Here is a 20342-nt window from a genome sequence, read left to right as displayed (position 1 = left end):
CTGCAGGGGGGGAAATAAATGAATAAGGTCCTGTGGGAGATGGACGTCATACACCTAAATAATCATGATTCACCTACAATTCAAGTGTGGTGCAACGACAGAAAAGGGCCAAACGGGACCCATGATGGCACTGAGAAACATAATTGGCTCATGCAAGTGGGAAGGAAGCGCAGTCATTAAGGGAAAAAAAGGCAAATCTGGCAGAAGCAGGCAAAATTTTCATCAGATTCGATTTTTGGATTGCTCCGTCGAGACACAACAAACCAGTGTTGAGTGGCAGATCTGGCCAGCAGCGACTGTGGAGAACTCCCCTCACTGTCTAATCTTGTTGATATCTTCAGTAGAACATGTTCATAAGGGCATATATAGGATGGCTTATTAGGGCCATTGAAAAATTAATACTCCAAGAGAAAAAAATAGAATTTCTAAATTTCTGTAATAGTTCCTCCATCAAGGAACTTCTAAAAGATTTGAGGTTAAACAAGCAGCTCAGCCGGGTTGTTTCTGTTCTGGTTCATTATTTATTTATTATTTTAGTTGCAGAATTGTTGGCTATAAAAAAAAAAAAAAAAAAAAGCCCTGACATTGAGCCCGTAAATGTGTGTGGAAATCATCTGTACGTAACCAAGTTGGCAGATGATTTGAACGTCTCAGTCAGGAATTCAGAGCAGATCCCTCTGCTGATCAAGAACATACACAAGTTTTCTCAGGCGTTCGGTGCCGTATATGACAATCTTCTGATAGATTCGTTTCAGATTCCAGTTAAAAAGGAAGTGATCGCCGCCATGCCAACGCTGCTTTGACGGCCAAACTTTTCAGAGGGTCGAATTTTTTTTAAATTTTTGTGTTATGTAATATTCTAATATTTTGACATACTGGATTTTTGATTTTCATGAAGTGCAAGCCGTAATCATTAAAATTAAAACAAAAAAGGCTTAAAAAATATTTCACTTCATGTGCAATGAATCTAGAATATATTAAGGTTTCACTTTTTGAATTAAATTACGGGAAAAAAAAGAACTTTTACATTATATTCTAATTTTTTGAGATGCACCTGTACGTGTGTGTGTGTGTGTGTGTGTGTGTGTGTGTGTGTGTGTGTGTGTGTGTGTGTGTACCTGGTATTGCTAATGTTGTGGGGACATAAATCTGTTTACACAGTCACGTTGTGGGGACTCGCCTCCTTTATGGGGACAAAAAGCAAGTCCCCATAAGGGAGCACCATTAATTTTAGGGTGAAGATTTGATTTAAAGCTAAGATAACTTTAGGGTTAGGTTAAGGTTAAGGTTAGGGTTAGGGTTAGGCAGGTAGTGGTTAGGGTTAAGGTTAGGGTTAGGGTTATAGGCAGGTAGTGGTTAGGGTTAAGGTTAGGATAAATCTCCAGGAAATGAATGTAAGTCAATGTAATGTCCCCAGAAGTGATGGAAACCAACATGTGTGTGTGTGTGTGTGTGTGTGAGAGAGAGAGAGAGAGAGAGAGAGAGAGAGAGAGTAAGTAAATTTAAAAACTACAACTTCAGCAAAAACAGTGAGAACTTTACACAAATTATACAAATAAAAGTCGTATAAAAAATAAAATATAAACTCCACATATATCCAATTTACCACTGTGATTCTTCATCAGCCACAAATGAACACGCACGGCTTTGCGGAAACGTGACCTAATAATAGACTACATGTCCCACAATGCACCGCGCTCACACCCTCCGGAAGCACTAGGTCGAGACCCTCGGCATTGTGGGAAGGCGGAAAAAGGCTCAAAAAGATACGCGAACCCGACGCCCGCACGTTGCAGCCGCTCACAAACCCCGTGCGAAGCAACAAAAGCAAGCATTTCTCCAAGCAAAACCACGGTAAACTTTATCCACGTTACTTTAGGAAAAATATTTTGATTAAGTAGCTTCGTTATCCGGCTGCGGTTTGTCCGTGTTTGTTCTGGAAAGTTCATTCATTGAGCCGCGAACACGGTTCCGTCTGTTTTCACACAGGAACACCGAACACAATGTTATGCTAAATTTATCACTAAAAACAGAAAATAACACAAGTTTAATCATTGTTTGGGTTTAGATTATCTTTAAATGGTGGAATTAAATAGGAAAGTGTGGCGAAAATGTTTGACGGTTTTCAAATTCACGGACAATGAGTCGAGTTAGCCGGTTGAGCTAGCTAGCTAACAAGCCTGTGTTCTCCTGTATGTGATGAGCTTCATGTCGGCTCTTGTGTTTCTCCGCAGGAGTGAAAGGAGGTGAAAATGTCCATCGGTGTTCCCATCAAGGTCCTGCATGAGGCCGAGGGCCACATCGTGACCTGCGAGACCAACACCGGAGAGGTTTACCGGGGCAAGCTGATCGAGGCCGAGGACAACATGAACTGCCAGGTGGGTTGGATCTGTCTGTCCGTACCCGGGCTCAGACAGGTGGGTTCTGTCTGTCCGCCCCTGGGCCCAGACAGGTGGGCTCTGTCTGTCCGTCCGTCTGTCCGCCCCTGGGCCCAGACAGGTGGGCTCTGTCTGTCCGCCCCTGGGCTCAGACAGGTGGGCTCTGTCTGTCCGCCCCTGGGCTCAGATAGGTGGGCTCTGTCTGTCCGTACCTGGGCTCAGACAGGTGGGCTCTGTCCCTCTCTAGGCTCAGACAGGTGGGCTCTGTCCCTCTCTGGGCTCAGACAGGTGGGTTCTGTCTGTCCGTACCCGGGCTCAGACAGGTGGGCTCTGTCTGTCCACCCCTGGGCCCAGACAGGTGGGCTTTGTCCCTCTCTGGGCTCAGACATGTCCTCTGCATTTGTGTTAAATTGCATTTGCCTCATTTACAATCAGAATCTCTTTGATGATCTCCGAGGGGGAAGTGGGTCAGCTGCAGATGCTCAAATTCTCAAGAGAGAAATGTATACAAGTGAAGTTATAAGACATAGAAAGGGAAAATGTGAAGTGATAAAATGAGTGTGTTGATCCTACAATAGTGTTACAGCAGTATAAGTAAGTATCAAGGCTTGGCTACTGGTTATTTTCATGAGCTTAGGCCTCCTGAAATCTGCATTTTTCAATCGCGAAGAGAGCAGAGTACAACCCCCAGCCAAGACAGGGACGTTGTCTTTGCTCTCACTGAGATATAAATATAAACAGCCAAACATCGATTGTACATCAGTTAGTTGATCATACACACACAGTGTAGCTTGTTAAATTTGTGGGTTAGATGAGGGATTAAAAATACTCTGGGTTGTTTCGTCTGCATTGTCCTGATGACAAACTCTGATAATTTAAGGTGTGAGACAACTGACTAACCCACAGATCGCATGTGTGTGTGTGTGTATGTTAAGTGTTTCTTGTTAAATGAGGCTGAAGATAGTTTGCAGTTATCCCAATGACTGTATATAAATACTCATAGGGCATAGTGATGTAGACAAAATCAAATATCACAGTGTCGACCACTTCTACCAATATTGTGACAACATTGTTGGGACAACATCTTGTGCTTTCATAAGATATTTACATATAAATTTTTTGATAAACAGTCACTAGTAATCTGGAGATTATGACCAAGCAACTAGAGACAAATCTAAGTTCACAAAACTGCATCCCTGTACGACTGGTGGGAATCACTGGAGGTCCCATGTTATGATAGTGTTGCAAATTAAAACGTTTTGCAATATGCTGAGAATTGCATTAATACATATTGCACTATATTGAGATGGGATTGTCAAGCAGACAGACTGACCGACTCTGTCATAAAAACCTGTCATTCGATTCTTGGTGACCTAATATCGATCCTTGGTATCTGTATCAGTACAATATCGCTACACAAAATATCATGATACTGTGCTGTATGGATACACCCCTATCTTTACTGTAATGCAGCCTTTAAAACCAAGAAAATACAACATTTATGCCATATCACAGTATAACAATATCTAAAGTCCCAGGCGATATCTAGTTTCAAATCGCAGTGTTGATATAATATCCTTATACTGCCCAGCCCTGCTTGTGGCTCCAACTGAAATTGAATACTATCCCTGAAAATGACTTTCCATGTTACTTACACAAAATTAAAAGGAAAAAATCCCACGTAATATCAATTTTAAGTTGCAGTGAAGTTTATTTTGTAAGATTATATCCCTCCTCTCCTGAGTCTTTGCAGTACTCATCAGCAAAAATGTAATTAGTTGTGCTTAATCTAACCAAATGTAACTTTTTCTTTTTTATTATTTCCCCTTCCGACAGATGTCCAACATCACAGTGACTTATCGTGACGGTCGGGTGGCGCAGTTGGAGCAGGTCTACATCCGAGGCAGCAAGATCCGCTTCTTGATCCTGCCCGACATGTTAAAGAACGCTCCCATGTTGAAGAGCATGAAGAACAAGAACCAGGGCTCGGGAGCGGGGCGGGGCAAGGCAGCTATCCTCAAAGCACAGGGTGAGTGGAAAGCTTGTGTGACTTACGGAGACGTAATCTGTGTTGAACGGTTTGGACGGCCGACTCTGCGTTTGTTTCTACTGACATTTAGGCCTCGTTGTGTTTACCTCTCCACATGACGGCGTGTTTCACCTCCGGGTTAACCGGGGTCATGATCTCCCGACTCGACCGAAACCCAACGGTCTCTGTGAATGTTAAGTCAGAGTCCGATCCAGAAGATGTTGGTTTATTGGTGAATTATCATATCACACAGGTTAAAGCTACACTGAGGCTGAGATTGCCTTTCTAAAATGTCAGGCGTGTCCTGTATCATCACGCCTACAAAGGTCGGAAATTAGCGGGTGTCAGGGTCTCCTTCAACATTTGGCCTCTCTGCTCACTAATTACTTTTACAGTAAGAGCTGTGTTTTAACACAGAATGAGGCCAGGCTTGCCTCCCTAAATCTAGAATATGTTCTGTCTTCTGTATCGTCACACCTACGCAAAGCACAAATTAGCAGGTGGACTGTGTACTTCTCTGCTGATCAGAGCCAAAGACGATTATTACACAAGACTTTTGGAGCGTTCAGAGCATGGGACTGAAATGTTGGTTTAACTGTTTACAAGGATTGGGGTATTTTTTTTTGAGATAGATAGATAGTTGATAGAGTAAAGATACTAAATGACCTAAGGAATGTGTTGGTACCATGCATGTCATGCCAGGTTGTTGGCAAGGGGAGTAAATATTGCTCCAAATTTCAGTTAAATTTTGGCGAGGGAAAATCTGGCATGGCCATTTTCAGCGGGGTCCCTTGACCTCTGACCGCCAGATGTCTGAATGAAAATGGGTTCTCTGGGCAGCCATGGCTCTCCCCTTATGCTGATCCCATGCAGCCCAAGAGCCATTTCATTGATGTCACTGTATAAAATGATCTATAGTGACCTCTAGGATAATCACAGCCTCATGAAACTTTACAGCCACAAATTGCAAACTGAGGGCATTCAGAAGATGTTTTTTCTTGGTATATTGACAATCAAGGGGAGTTTCTAAGCAATTTAAGACCAGAGGAGGATAATTGATAAACAGAAACTGCAGTAAATTAAATTGAATTGAAATACTTAAGAATCGTAATACGTATCGTATCAGCACCAAAGTATCGTGATCGTATCAAATCACGAGATAAGTGTATTGTCCCGGCTGTGTTGTTTACTCTGAGTTCAAGTTCCATGGGATTTTAGTTTGATTTAAAATGGATGCATCTGTGTGAAAATGTGATGTCAAACTGGTGTTTTTAAAATGTCTTTTTTTTTTTTTTTGTTTCTGCACAGTGGCTGCGAGGGGACGGGGCCGTGGAGGGATGGGAAGAGGCAACATCTTCCAAAAGAGACGATAATTACTCCAGATTGTTGTTTTGTACAGACTCGTTTTTTGTTGTTTTTAATCGGATCGGTTATCTTAGTTTTTATTTGTCCATTGCGATGTTAAGCTTTACAGTTGACTTCTTTTTTTTTTTCCTTAATTGGATCGGATATCTCCAGTTTTCTTTGTCCATTTTGATCCCAGTTTTGTATGAAAATAAACATTTATTTCTCTTTAATGTTCCGTGTCATCTGTTTTTTAATCAACCAAGATGTTGTTGAGAACCATCACTGTGGAAACTTATTTTTTTCATTTCATAAGTCGACTCAGTTTCATGTTGGAACAGAAAAGCCAGTTGCAAACCATTTCAAGACTAGTTATCTGTGCATTTGGGCCTCGATAGGTTGTGGCTTGCATGTTTACTGAATCATTTTAATTTTATTGGTGTACATTGTGAGTGATTTCTTAGTTAGCTTTTGTTGTCTCTTTGTCCTGGATCATATCACTCTGTCAGTCAGTGTCACTCCCAAATTAAACGAAACACTGTTAGTCTATCAGAGTGAATCAGTATACATTTATGGACACATATTCTGCTCAATATTGTGTTTACTAAACATATGAAGTCTCTCATTCCCAAATTAAAGAGTATTGTTTAACCCTCCTATTATCTTTGGGGTCAGTTTGGTCCCATTCAGTGTTTAACATTTCTAAATCCATGGTTAACTTTTTATTTATTTATTTATTTTTTTGCTTCATATTTAATTACTTTTAATTCAATTTAATTTAATGAGGACAAGCGGGTAAAGATAAAATTAACACTATTTTTTTAATGTCCTGTACACATTTTGTATGTACTGGTCTTTCTTTGAGGTCAGTTTGATCCCAGCCTGTTAAAGTTGTATAAAACATGAATTATCAACATTTTGCACACATTTGTTAGAGTTGTTTTGGATGACACTGAGGAACTATAACATGACATTTATAATCTTCAAAAAGCTTCCCTCTGCTTTAGGACCCTCACCATATGTTTTATTTAAAGGGCTGCTTAGGTAGTCAACAAGATATAAAATACCTGACATAAACTAGAGTAACAGTTTTTATTATAATCATTTTCTGGAGGTTTAAATTACTGGAGTCAAATTGATGAAACAAAGGGGTTAGAATTATTCAAGGATTGCTTTAGTTCTGTTTCGTCCTGGGGAATGACAAACAAGACAAAATATTTATTGTTCATATTCCTATCTTTTTATAATCCTTGTTCATAGTGTTTATATTGCTTACTGCTATTTATCATGTGTATACTGTATATTTCTTCTAAATTTGCACATTGACCTACCTCTATGCACATTTTATACACCCATGCACACGTTTTTTTCTGTTTTTTTTTTTTTTTGTTTTTTTTTTGCACATTGCTTTTTGCACACTGGGTTGTACTTAGGTTATTCTGTTGTACTCAGATCTTATTCTGTTATACTTAGATCTTATTCTTTATTTCTATTTTTTTATTTACTTAATCTGTAATCTGTGGATACTGCTGAAGAAAATGTGAATTTCCTGCGGGATGAATAAAGTATCTACCTACCTACCTAAATAATACAAAATTCTTGGACATCAAGGGTCCTTGTTTATCTTTGTTGCCCCACTAGGGAGACATTTGTTGTGCAGCCAGGCTTCACATAAAAAAAAAAAAAAAAAAAAAAAAAAAAAAAAAAACGAGTGCAAACGGTCAACACCAACATAATAATAATAATAAATCACAGACCCAGAGGAAAGGAAATGGGAATAATAAGGAAATGGCCTCTTGTGTTTGTGTTTTGCTGATAATTTGGATGGGCCTGTTTTTCCACGCTGGGTGCAGTTCCCCGTTCCGCCACTAGGTGGAGTCCGGAGGCTGGCTGGGTTGGAGTCTCGTATCAAGGAGCGTCACCACAACCTAAGTCACATATTTGGAGATTGTGCGCTTAAATGCAGAGGGGATATTCTGATGAGCTTTAGTCTGACGTGGCTTGCAGTTTGAAGAAGTCGTGTTGAGTGTCTCGCATGGCGGTGAGGCTGTTTCCCCAGCACTTCCTCTGTGTGTGAGGCACGGGGTCGGCGAGCTCAGCTGGATTGGTCCTTCACATCTCCGCTTGATGCTCTCAGCCTCACGCGGCTAACGGCTAGCTGCCCAACAAATGCTACATCGCTGCTAGACGGAGCGGACACTTCACCATTTGGACGGGCGGACCTGCGGGATAAGGTGAGATACACTTTTTCTAACAGCGTGGTTTGTCCTCATAACCCCTCTTGGTGTGTCTTGGTGTGACTTTTTTTTTCTGGAGGTTTCTCAGCCCGCACTAGCATCCTCGTCCCATCCGCGTCCAAACATCTGTCTGAGCTAGCCGTGATGCTAAGTTAGCATGTCGCGAGCCGAAACCACGGCAACTTCCAACTGACATATTTTCTCTAATAACCGGTTATAACTCATCAATAAAGACGCTGAAATATTTTAAATAAACCAGCCAGTGTGGTGGTACACTAATATGTGCACGTCGCAGGTCACATTTTGATTTTTTACCGTGTCAGAAAGTGCGTTATTTAAAGACGTTAACGCCTTACGTTATCCAATCCACTTTATTTATATAGCACAATTTAACAAACACAAGGTTTTCCCAAAGTGCTGCACAGCAAGATAAAACACCACAAAATAACACAACAAAAGCAGAATAAAAAGGTAAAAAAAACACAGTAGGATAACACGATAAAATAAGATAAGATCAATTAAAATAAAATCAGATAAAGTAAATAATGATAATAATAGTAATACTAATAAAATAATAAAACAAAATAGGATAGAATAAATAAAATATATATATAAAAAATATAAAAATATTAAAATAAAATAAAATAATAAAATAAAGTAATATTACAATTATAATTTTAATAGAATAAAATGATGTAAAATGCACTGCCCGCACAGCATAAAAGAAAAAAAAAACATGCACATATAAAATCATAAATCATAAAATGACGTTAGACACAGTTGATGTATCGCATAAGTTCTGCTGTTAACGTGGGGTACACACGGTTAGCTAACATTACATAATACCAAGGACTCGCCCGAACCCTTGGTATTTCTGCTTTTTTTACACGGTCAACTTGCTGCCATATGTGCACAGCTGTGGATTTTTATTATGTAATAGATTTTGTTTGTTAATTAACGAATCGCGTAAGAAGCCAAAGTTGGATTACTGTTGTTGTTTTTGTGCAAAAAGACAGCAAACTGTGTGCTACTAATCATTGGCGTTATGTCACCGACGGTAAATCATGCGTTGTAGTGTTGTTTGCAATCATCATCAGTCAAATTTAAGTGTGTATTTATTACACCGCTGAAATGTGTGTAGGAAGTTCGCACAGCATGTGATAACAGGTGTATGATCAAATAAAACACTAATGTATGCAGTGCACCATCATCTTTTGCTGTTACAGAAATTGATGGATCAATATGTATTTTATTTAGTTATTTATTTATTTTTTGCAAATTGTTTGATGGCGACTTTGGCATAATGGGCAACATTTACTGTAGGGGCTGCCTTTGAGACACCTGTCAGGCTTATGTCAGCAAAATGAAAATCTAAGTTTGGAGGTAATTATTTCAGTGTTATCAAGTCAAATCACACTTTATTTCTATATAGCACCTTTAGTGTCAAACTGCAATGCAAGGTGCTTAACAATACAGTGAAGGTGCAGCCATGCATGAGGAATGATGAAATAAGAAATGACTGAAGCGTAGTAGAAAAGGGATTAATGATCATACTAATAAAAATAATAAAATTGCAAATGTATTATCACTGTGCTTGTATGGTTGATGGTGTTGATATTGGCTAAGATGTCTGATCATGGTGTATCTTGTGATATGTTAGAAATGTGATATTATATTGTGGCTGTCGCAGTAGTAGAGGCAAGTTGGATGAGAATACTCATGTTTCCTTTCACAATAGCTTTTCTAGCTGGCTCTGCAGATCTCTGACAGGCGGGATAAGTTGATCTTTTAATGGCCCTCTGTTGCACTTAAAGGTCTGCGGGCCTGTGTGTATGTGTTGCTATTATTGCTGCCCTTGGCTCGGAGCCCCCTCATGTCCCGATAAGTCCCCTCCCCCCGTGCTCCTGCCCAGATAGTGAAGGTCAGGTCACGTGACTTTTGTTATGACAAGAGTCACGGCACATCATCTGGAGCCAGGCAGCATCTGTTTGTGTTCCTCAGCAAGCTGCCGTGATCACCAGGGATCAGGGAAGTTTAGGGCTTTAGATTACAGTCATCCACGTTATATCTTTGTCTTCGAGCCGGGACGCTGAAGAAGGCTTTCCTCCTCTTTGAATCAATGCTGTGTTGAGCCTACCAAGGTCAGAAGTTTGTTTTTTTGTCTGCTTGTTGCAAGATAGGGATTTGATCTCTATCTAGGACATCCGCTCATCTTGCATCGATGATCATCAGTGATCATAACATGTGATTACTCTGTTGAAAGGAGTTAGCTCTGGTTATGTCACAGTAACTTTCTCAGCTCCAAGGTGAAGGAGTCTAATGATAGGCGTGCAAACAGCTTGCAGAGCCAGAAATTTCCTTACTGAAAGTAGCACCAGCAAAAACAAACTCAGCTAGCATTTGGCTGGTGCCTGACGCTGATTTCCCATTCTTCTGTCTATCCAGCTGGCCAGAGAATGATTGTTGACATCATGGCACAGCCAAAAGACAAAATGAACCACCGTTGTGCTGGTGTTGGTGTTAATTTCTAAATCCTGCCACCGCCCACCCTGCTTCCTGCAGACAGACATCAGCAGCAATAAAAAGGTGCTGCTGCTTTGAAAAGGCTAGTAAAATGCAGTGTAATGTATGTGTTTTGACCTTTGCCCAGCATCACCTGTCTCCATAAACGTGGAAACGGGTCTTGATCAGCACCTTGTCATCCATCTGAGATCAAAGTAGGTCAGTGCCTGATACGTTGGCTCCCTTGTCTGGTTTAAAAAAAGCTCGCTGTGGCTGGTGCAGTGCGAGTTTCATCCAGGGTCACGTCTCCATTTCTCTGCTCCACCGAGACTCCAGTCCAGTTATCAGGGCACGCCACAATACTCTGTGGTGGGATCCTGGGAGTTCAAAGACGAAATGCACTCAGAGAGTTTCCTCTGAAGGTGAAAGACATGGTAGTATTCTGTCTTAAGTTTTACTTGGATGTAACAAATGTAATATTATCCACAAGGTGTACCTAACTTGTAACCTGTTTCATTTAGAAGCAGGGAGTGTCCTTCACTGGCCTAGGATGCAAATGGTTGCATCCAATCTTTCCAAGATTTTTGCCATCACTGTGCCTTACTCACCCTTTATATTTATACTAAATGATGTATCTACCTTGCGCCTGTCTCTCCCTAAATAGCAAGTTTTTTTAGCTGAGCTGACAGCAGCAGAAAAATTAGTTTCTACCCGATGGAAACTTCGACACACTCTTTTCACTCTTTTCATGTTTGGGTTTTGGCTTATGTTGACCTTTGGGCAAGGGAGTAGGGGTTATGGTTTTGTTTTCATTTTCAGTTTTCATGATTGTCTTTCTTTTCTTTTACTTCCTTTTCTTTGTCTGTTTTTGCTTCTTGTATGACATGAGCTGTTGTTGATGTATCGTTTACTTTGGCACCGGATATAAAAATCAATAAAAATTTGATTGCATTAATGGACAGTAATGGCCATGACCGCAAGTCTGCTTTTAAGATTTGCTTGGGAATCTGGCAGATCAAGTACATAAAGACTATGCTGACTATGCGCAATATGGACAGAATTTCATACCTTGATATTTATGCCAAATATCTTGGTAGCAGTTATATATCTGACATGACTATGGGTTCACAGTTGCTTGAAATTTTAAGTGTTGGAAGAGTGGATATTGAGCATTCTTCAAAAAACAGCATAATGGATGTAAGAAAATGCAGTTAACTTCACAAAGTATTTTATCGATCAGAACAGATCACTCACTGTCTTTGGCTAACCCTAACCCTAAATTTGATATTGTCCATACTGTTGCCTTTTGAGATATCAGTATCACATATGTGAATATCAGGATTACAATATATTGTTCAGCCCCAATAAAGACATCTGGATTTGAGGGAGAGAAGCCACAGAAGCCACCGATGCAGATGAATTGGCAGAGTTTATATTTGTCACATCCCTGTAACATGGCAGACTTACAGGCTCTGTGTGCAAACGCGGCTGAAATAGAGGATGGAGTTAATAAGAGCAAGCAAAAACAGATTCTCTCTCTATATATATCAGTTGTTCTCAAAAGCCATTCTAAATGAAAACAAGTGCAAAAGTTTCCATGCGGTGACTTGTTGTTGCAGCATACATCTCTCTATATAGGCTGCTGAGTGAGGCAGAGAGGCCACCTGCTGTGGGTGTCTCTTCTTCCCACACATCATTTTCTCATTCTGAACTTGGCTGGAGCTACCACCACCACCACCGTCTTGTTTTTCTTATACGGCATCTTTTGTTTCTCTATCTGTGCAGTTCAGTCAGCACCCACACAGCGACACAGCTACAGAGCTCCAATCTTGTCAAAACCATGACAAGAATCAAGGCTCTCTCTCCCTTTTTCTCTGTTTCCTTCCCTCTCTCTCTCTTTCTCCCTCCCTTTTCTCCATTCCTCTCACAGATAATATGCGGATAATAAGCTGAGTGGACTTGGAGATGAAAGTGGCCCTGTAGAAATTATGTAAAAATGGCTCTGGTTAGACACTGTGGAGATTGTAATTAACCATGTTGTGTAACTGACATCAAAAGCAGACGGAGCTCTTGCTTTTGTAGACTCCCCATCAAATCCAGCCTCTTTAGAGAATGAAGTTTGTGATTCTAGACGTGTTTGCATGCATTAATTAGCACATGACAGAATGTGCGGAAAAAGACCAAAGATGGTCTGTCTCGGTGGGTGTTACATATGGGATTATCGATTTCTACTTATGCCCTAGAGCCAGAGAACAACAGCTCTTAGTTGTTTTTCCGCCTATCCTTTCGTCACACCATTAACTTGTTACCTTCATGCCGGCTGGTGCAAAAGGAAGTCACACACACGTCGTGTAACAAAGTAATGCCTTTAAACGCTATAGGATTGGAATTGGCCCTGAACTTTCCTCCGTTTTTTGCGTTGAAATGATGATTCGATATAGTTAATTGATGAAAAATTAATTGATTGGAATTCTGAAAGCTTGTTATCCTTTATCACGTAACAATACCAAACATTAATTGTTTTCGGCTTCCCTGAGATAATAGAGATGCCAAGGTTTGCTTACGTTCTCCGTTTCACATCATTATGAATTAAATATTTTGATTTTTGTTCTGGCTGCTGGTCAGACTAAGGACGCAATTTTCAGACATCACCTTGAGCTCTGGAGGCTCCTCATGATCAGTATAGACTAAATGAATAATCGATTAATCAAACACATAATCTGTAAGTGAATCACCAATGAAAATAAAGATAGCAGCTTCAGTTAGCCAGGGTTAACAGCACTGGTACAGAAATAAAGTGAAATTGATTTAAAGGCTCATACCAGTGATTTTGCTTGTTGCAGTGTATAAAGGTCATGTTTATGCTAATCTTTTCTCAAAGCGAGCAGTGGTATTTTAGAGCTGCCATATCATTTTTCCTCCCTTTTCTCCAGCCGTTGGTTTCCATTCATTCCACTACGATATGAAAATGAACTTTCAGAGACTTCAGACGTTCTTCACTCCAGTTTTCCATCACCGAAATAAAGTCCTCCACATGAGTTTTCCTAAAAGCAGCAGCACTGTTGTGTTTTCAGGACTTGTGGCAATTGGGGCGGAAGGAAACGCTCCCTCCGCTAGGGAAAACAGTCCCTGGGGAAATGTTTGCTTTCCACAGCCGATTATCAGCTGTGTGGTTTATGAATGTTGAGGACTTTGGTAGACACAGAAGCAGAACATTATATGGCGGCTGTTTCAACCAATAATTCAAATTTCAAAACGGAGGGATTTTGATTACATTCTGTGAAATCTTTAATACATCTGCATGATTTGCAAATCATGTTTGTTTCAGTGTAAAATGTGGGCATATTGTGTTAGATGGGTCAGACATCCAAAATCACTGGTGTGGTCCTTTAAGAGACCGTCTGTCTCATAATATCATTGAATTAGTTAAGGGAGTGCAGCTGCAGGTCGACCTCCAGTTTATCTGCACCTGCTGCTCTAAATATGCAGAGCATGAACTGTGTGTAGGCTTCCCTCTGGATGACCGGGCAAAATGGTTTTAGCAAGTTCTCTCAAAAGATGAAAAAAACAAAACAAAACAGAATGTTCTGTCAATATTCATTAAAATATAAAATAGTCTAGTTGCTCCTCCTCAACTGGATGAAGTTTATACAGCGATAATGGCAAGAGCTCAGTGTTGGCACTGCATGTGGGTCAGAAAAACGAGAAGGAAGAGAGGGGGTGCAAGTGTGGTAAAATGAAGATAAGAAAGAGTGGCTAAAAGTGAAAAGGTCTCATCATGTAAATTTGTCTCCATTTCCAAATTTAGGTTACGGTGGCACAGTAAACCATTTTGTCTTCAGCCTTAGCCTGAAGTTCAAGTTCATTTATTTATATAGCACTCCATCACAGGCACGTCTCAGTGGACCTCCCAGAGAACGAGCCTACCCAGATCCAGCTAATCAACATCCAGTCACGGAACAAAGTGTAACAGAGCATGCAGCAAAATAAAACACAAGCAAGCAAAAACACAGAACAAAACACACAGAATAGCATGTTGGAGAGACACAGTATAACAGGCCTGTTTAACCTACATAACCAAACCTATCCTGAACAACCAAAGTTGGAAAGTGCATGCTAGGGGGAAAAACATTAAAACCTTTTTAGGAAAAAATGGAAGCAACATTAGGATGCCGCAGCAGGATGGCTGAGTGTGCAGTTGATGCTGGGACAAAACAAAAGCTGTCACAAAGATAAGAGAGGAGACGAGTGATGGGGCTTCACTGCCAACGTCCACAGAGGCTCAGGCAGCACCTGCGGCCACTGCCAGGTAAAGCCGCTGTGTCGGACAGGTGGCTGAAAGAGGAACAGATAGCCTCACAAACACACACGCACACACACACACACACACACACACACAGTCATGCTGAGCACAACCCACACACTCAACAGACATCCAGACACACACACACACACACACCTAGAGGGTGAGTGAAGATAGAACGGCATTGGATTCCCAAAGTCGAATACTTTGAAAGCTGAGGTGCATTCGTGCTCAGACAATATCGCATTATAGCTTGGCTCTGTGGCGCCCTGCTGGAAACCTGATGTAAGGAATGTTATTTTGAATTCTTCTTTTAAATTAGACACGCAGGTTCAAACATTCAGTTATGACTTTTTGCCAAGGTCAAACCGTGACTTTGTCCTAAAGACCTTGAGAAGGTCACTCATGCTCTTATTACTTGTCGGTTTATTGTAACTCGTATGTTGGAATGGACCAGGCGCTGTTATGCAGGTTGTAGCTTGGTCAAAACGCTGCTGATCGGCCTCTGACTGGCACTCGAAAGCACCGTTCGCCTGTCCTGCCATCCTCACACTGGCCTCCTGTTCAGAGCAGAGCCCATTTCAAAATTTTTCTGTTTGTCTGTCAGTCATCTAAACACAACAGTGCTGCTGCTTTTAGGAAAACTAATGTGGAGGACTTTAATACGGTGATGGAAAACTGGTGTGAAGAAAGATGTAAATGTAATTTAGAAAGTCTTTTTCTGTCTCTTCTCAGAATACTCACGGACAAAGTCATTTATTTTTCATGCTGTGAAGAAAGTCAAGAATTGGTCCCTTTGGAAATTAGGGAGAATTCACAAAATAGTCGTCTAGTTTTGTTTCAGCTATTTTAAGAGTACATTATTGAGATGTGCCAGAAGGTGCTCTTTCTATCCATTTTGTAATTTTCTCTGTCCCAGTAGTTTATACCCCTCAAGACTGTCTACTAAAAGAAGAGAGTACGAAAAGTAAATAGTGTCCCCGATCCCAGTGGGTTTCAGCGTGGGCTCCAGGGACCCCCAGGGACCCTTCAGGTCCTCAGCAAAATAAGGAATAGTTTCATCTCACTGCAGCTAAATTCACTAGAAATCGTGACAATACAGAAAATGTATGAGAGGTCATTTTGACATTTTCTTCTTTCTGGTTCACTCTCCACAATTTGTCAGTATTCAGGTATGACATGTAAACAATTTAACCAGTTGAAACATGAAAAAATTCACCTCACATCTTTCAAAAGCATGGAAAAAAATGATAATCAAATTAGCAAAAAATTAATAGGAACATTAATGGAATGTTAAGAAAAAAATGGTAAGAAAATGATCAGGAAGTTGGCAAAAATTACCAAATAATTGGCAAGAACAGACAGTTTGGAAAAAAGTAAACAATTACAAAACAATTAGATTTAGAATTAGTAAAATTACATATTTAAGTGTCAGATCAGTCATGCTGGATTGATGTTCAGCATTTAATACTTAATACACACCAAAATATCTCTTGAAGGGTTTCAGTAGGGCAAAACAACGTCAATAATGCAATAATTTTATACCTGTAATTAGGGCCCGAGCGCTGAAACAGCGCGAAGCCCTATTGTTATTGTAGTGATTCTTTCTTCTTATTATTATTACGTGTCATTAGACCTTAATTTGACCCCCTAAACATGCTCAAAAACTCACCAAATTTGGCACGCAGGCCAGGTCTGGTGAAAAATTGGATAAAATGGACAAACGGACCCCCTAAGTGCAAAAATGGGCTCGGTAGCGCCACCTAGGCACACAAAGGCAGCCGCTGCGGCCCACAGGAATGTGCTAGAAAGACCAAACCAATGCCGAAATGTAGGTCTCATCAAGCACTACAATTCATGCGCTGACACCCCCCACCTAAAATCAACAGGAAGTCCGCAATTTGCATTTCAAATTCACGTTCTCATCCAAAATTCCGCTTGGAGCAAAATCTATCTCCTCCGAGGGCATAAATGGAATCGGCTTGAAAATTTGACAGATGACAGAGGACACAGTGCTGAACAAAAGTTCTGAAGGATTTCGTCATTACTCGATTAGTTTGGATTTTATAAGCCCTCAAAGTCAGAGTGGCCAAAACCAAAACCTCATTTTTTCCCATGGAGTTTGGTGTGCAGAGGCTGACACTGGGCACTAATTAAGCCCCTGGAGTCTAAAGTAAAAGTCTGACAGCTTTGAAAACTATGCAGATGGAAAGAGGACAAAAATTCCTACAAAAATATGTAGTTTTGATGTGGATTGGACCAAGTTTGTGGGAGCTATGAAGACTTTTCAAACATTTTTGACTCTGGTGTGCTCTGCTCTGCACTCTGCCTGGACATGTGACTCACTCTAGCTGCCTCAGGAATGCGCAATACACACCCATTGTAAGAGCTCAGAGGGAGCAGAAAACACTCTCAAACTAAAACTGCCATAACTCAAAAACAGTAAAAGATAGCAAAATCATGTAAATGGGAGATTTATAGATCCGAGTCTCGTGCCTCGTTTAAGCTTTGAATCAAGTCTGTAACTCAAACGGTGACCGAGCTGTGACCCCTCAAACAGGGGTGGGTTTTCTGGATTTCTCCACTGGATTGAATGAGGATTTCTCTGTCTGCCTGCATTTTGGTGTGATCATGCCACAGCTGCCAGTACTCAAGTCAGTCACACACTAGGACATGCTAAGAGCGCCATCTGCTGGAGGGGCGCTGCTAGTGGCCAGAGGGGCACCAGCAGCGAATGTACTACCAGTGGGTTTTTGTTGGCGTCGTGTGTGTGCGTGTGTGTGTGTGCACGTGCGTATGTGTGTGTGTGTGTGTGTGTGTTTGTGTGAGTGAGTGAGTGAGTGAGTGTGTGTGCCTGCATTTTGGTGTGATCATGCAGCAGCTGCCAGTAGTCTTGTCGGTCACACACTAGGACTTCCGCGGCCTTTCAAAATAAAAGCCCAAAACTCTTTCAAAATAAAAGCACCGAAAAATACCCTCAAAACTGGCATAAACGGACAAATTGTCTGCGCTTTGACGCGCGCACCGTCCCCGACGTGCACGGGGGGCGAGGGCCCGTCCAACGCTGCTTGCAGCTTTAATAATTAATAGTTCACTCCAGTATCCTGGTTTATATATGGTGTATATAGGTATACAAATTACATATTCTCAATTTCTATTATTTTAGCATTAATGCACATATTTTTTACATAATGCACTTTTATTTACAAATTTCCAATGCCAGTGTTTTTATATTTCTTATTTTCTTTTACTTTTTCTTATAATTTCACTTATGCTTATGGACATTTTTCTCTGTAGAACTTGAACAACTGCAGCTGACCTGGTGACCCCTCGGGGATCAATATACGTATTTCTGATTCTGATTCAAATGGGGGTCCGGGGCTTATTGAAAGTCAGCTTGGGCGGTCTGGATCACGAAAAGTTTTACAAACCGCTGCCCTGTGCTACATGCATTTTTATCCTGTGATTTCCTTTGTTTCAGTGACTGTCCCCCCTGAGGTTCCCTCTCTGATGGAGCTCTGGTTGTCAGTCTTTGTGAAGAGGCGCCATGTATCCTTGCCATGTAACCCCCTGGCCGTCTGCTGAGCCGCCGGCCTCCTGCGGCAGTCATGCCCCCCCGACGCAGCCCTCGCAGCCCCTGCCTGACCTGCTGTGCAGCTGCCCCGCGCCGCCCTTGAACACACACTCCGAGTCGCCCTCGCCGGACCCCATGGAGTCCCTCATCGTGGTCACGGAGTACGAACCCAGCCGGCCACACGGAGCGGACGGAGAGGAGGAGGAGGTAAGACAAGACAACCCGGGCTGACTTTTTTAACTTAATTCAACATTTTTAGTCTTTACTAAATGATCACACATTGGCTGTGTTTCATGGAGTGATTTTATTTCTTCTATTTCATCATGATATGATGATGAAATAGATGATCAGAAACGTTGTATTACATCTCAGGTGGAGGACATGGACAGCTCTGAGACGCCTGAACCTGCCTCCTCTGCGGCGCCGCCGTTCCGGACTCCGTCCTGTGACCTGCTGTCCCACACTGTTGGCCGACCGGAGGCCCTGCTACCTGACGGCCAGGAGCAGCGGGGACGCCTGAGCCTGTCAGACAGGAAACTGTCGCTGCAGGAGCGCTCGCAAACCTCCACATCGCCCTGCAGCTCCCCGGGACTCAACGGGCGCTACATTTACCCCTCACTGCCATACTCCCCCATCACCTCACCCCACTCGTCTCCCCGCCTGCCCCGCAGGCCCACCGTGGAGTCCCACCGTGTTTCCATCACTGACCTCCAGGTAGGGTCAAGCCTTGTGGCTGATAAAATTCCAACTTTTAGCGGTCTGGAATATGTTTTTACTATTTTTAGTGCACACAAGGAAAACTGGGTCCTTGCTTTGTCTGTATCACATTTTATCTGGCAACATATTACATACAACAATGTGAATGCATCAGTTGTGAAGGGGAATGAGAGAAGCTGATTTGATTGGCTTTTGTTTAAGTCCGCCCAGTTTCCCTCTGTTAATTATGTACTCCTGCTTCTAGTGGTGTTAGCTTCTGTTCCAGTCACCTTTATTCAGATATCACTGGGATGATGCGGGTCAGGAAACTGCACAAATAAGTTGGCCACATTACCGAGAGAATACAGCTGGGTTTCAACACCTTCACTACCGCTACAGCTACTGCCATGGAAATAGGCTTCCAGGTGTTTTCATGGGAAATATTGAATGTAAACAAAACCAATATCAGGAACACGAGGATACTATTAATACGAGTGCACTAGGGATATGAGGATGCTAGGAATACAAGGATACTATTAATATGAGTATACTAGGAATACAAGAATACCAGGAAAACAAGGATACCAGGCACCAGAGCTAGAAAACCCACAGGTTTCTGGAACTGAATGTCATAGCTTTATCTTCTAAAACTTTTATGGGATTGTATTTGTTACCAAGAACAAATCAAACAACTGATTATTTTGCAGGGATTGTTCATTATGGGAGAAAATCAACACTGCTCACATAAAAAAATCATAAAACTACTGTTTGCCTTAATGAACCAACAGTTTAATCTCAGCTTCTCTAGAACCAAAGAAATTTGTTTTAGTTAATGATGCATAAGGAAAGTCACAGAAAATGTGCTAATGTAAAATGACAGCCACTGTGGATATCCTCCTTCATTTTCTTAACTAAATTATTTAATAAGGAGTGTGTGCATCACATCCACACCTTCCTACTCCTTCCTCTTACATCACCCTGCAGACTGGCTGCTGGCTGCAGCTACGCAGTCTTTAAAGACGTTTTTTGTCCGGTCCTCAATACCAATACACCTGCTGCAATGCTCCCAAGGGCTTTACCACATTTCAGATATTTGACAAAAACTGTTCCAGTTTATTCAGCACTGCCCTCTGTGCAGTGTGACCAGCTTGAGTCAGCTGATTCTTCTTTAAATTTGAACATACTGCCTTATGTTCACTACAGTGCCTATACTCTGGCTCTCAGCCCTCAAGCACACCAGAAGCTTTTTTTTTTTTTTTTACACCGTCTGTCTGCTTCC

General features: G+C 41.5%; 2 protein-coding genes across 4 annotated transcripts in view; both read left to right on the top strand.

The window, feature by feature from the left end:
• The first annotated feature begins 1690 nt into the window (after positions 1-1690).
• On the top strand, positions 1691-5984 carry snrpd3l (small nuclear ribonucleoprotein D3 polypeptide, like). The gene is made up of 4 exons (XM_030065946.1): positions 1691-1854; positions 2235-2378; positions 4215-4407; positions 5716-5984. Exons 2-4 carry the CDS (start codon positions 2253-2255, stop codon positions 5778-5780), a joined length of 384 nt encoding a protein of 127 aa, XP_029921806.1. The 5' UTR covers positions 1691-1854; positions 2235-2252; the 3' UTR covers positions 5781-5984.
• Positions 5985-7697: 1713 nt separating this feature from the next.
• Positions 7698-20342, top strand: part of camkk2 (calcium/calmodulin-dependent protein kinase kinase 2) — a 32722-nt gene continuing 20077 nt past the window's right edge. For all 3 annotated transcript variants that reach the window (XM_030065932.1, XM_030065933.1, XM_030065931.1), the window contains exons 1-3: positions 7698-7985; positions 18275-18574; positions 18740-19081. In XM_030065932.1, the coding sequence (XP_029921792.1) occupies positions 18341-18574; positions 18740-19081 (576 nt within the window). In that variant the 5' untranslated portion in view covers positions 7698-7985; positions 18275-18340. The remainder of the gene's footprint in view (positions 7986-18274; positions 18575-18739; positions 19082-20342) is intronic.

This window comes from Myripristis murdjan, chromosome 12 (genome assembly GCF_902150065.1).
Source record: "Myripristis murdjan chromosome 12, fMyrMur1.1, whole genome shotgun sequence".
Lineage (NCBI taxonomy): Eukaryota > Metazoa > Chordata > Actinopteri > Holocentriformes > Holocentridae > Myripristis > Myripristis murdjan.
The sequence above is the reverse complement of the archived record's forward strand: the minus strand, read 5'-3'. Positions and strand labels throughout refer to the sequence as shown.

What these genes read in the sequence shown, in the direction of transcription:
- snrpd3l (XM_030065946.1), top strand. Translation starts at nt 2,253, where the DNA reads ATGTCCATCGGTGTTCCCATCAAGGTCCTGCATGAGGCCGAGGGCCAC. An exon ending in AGGACAACATGAACTGCCAG is followed by an intron (nt 2,379 to 4,214) that starts GTGGGTTGGATC and finishes CCCTTCCGACAG; the next exon opens with ATGTCCAACATCACAGTGAC. An exon ending in AGCTATCCTCAAAGCACAGG is followed by an intron (nt 4,408 to 5,715) that starts GTGAGTGGAAAG and finishes GTTTCTGCACAG; the next exon opens with TGGCTGCGAGGGGACGGGGC.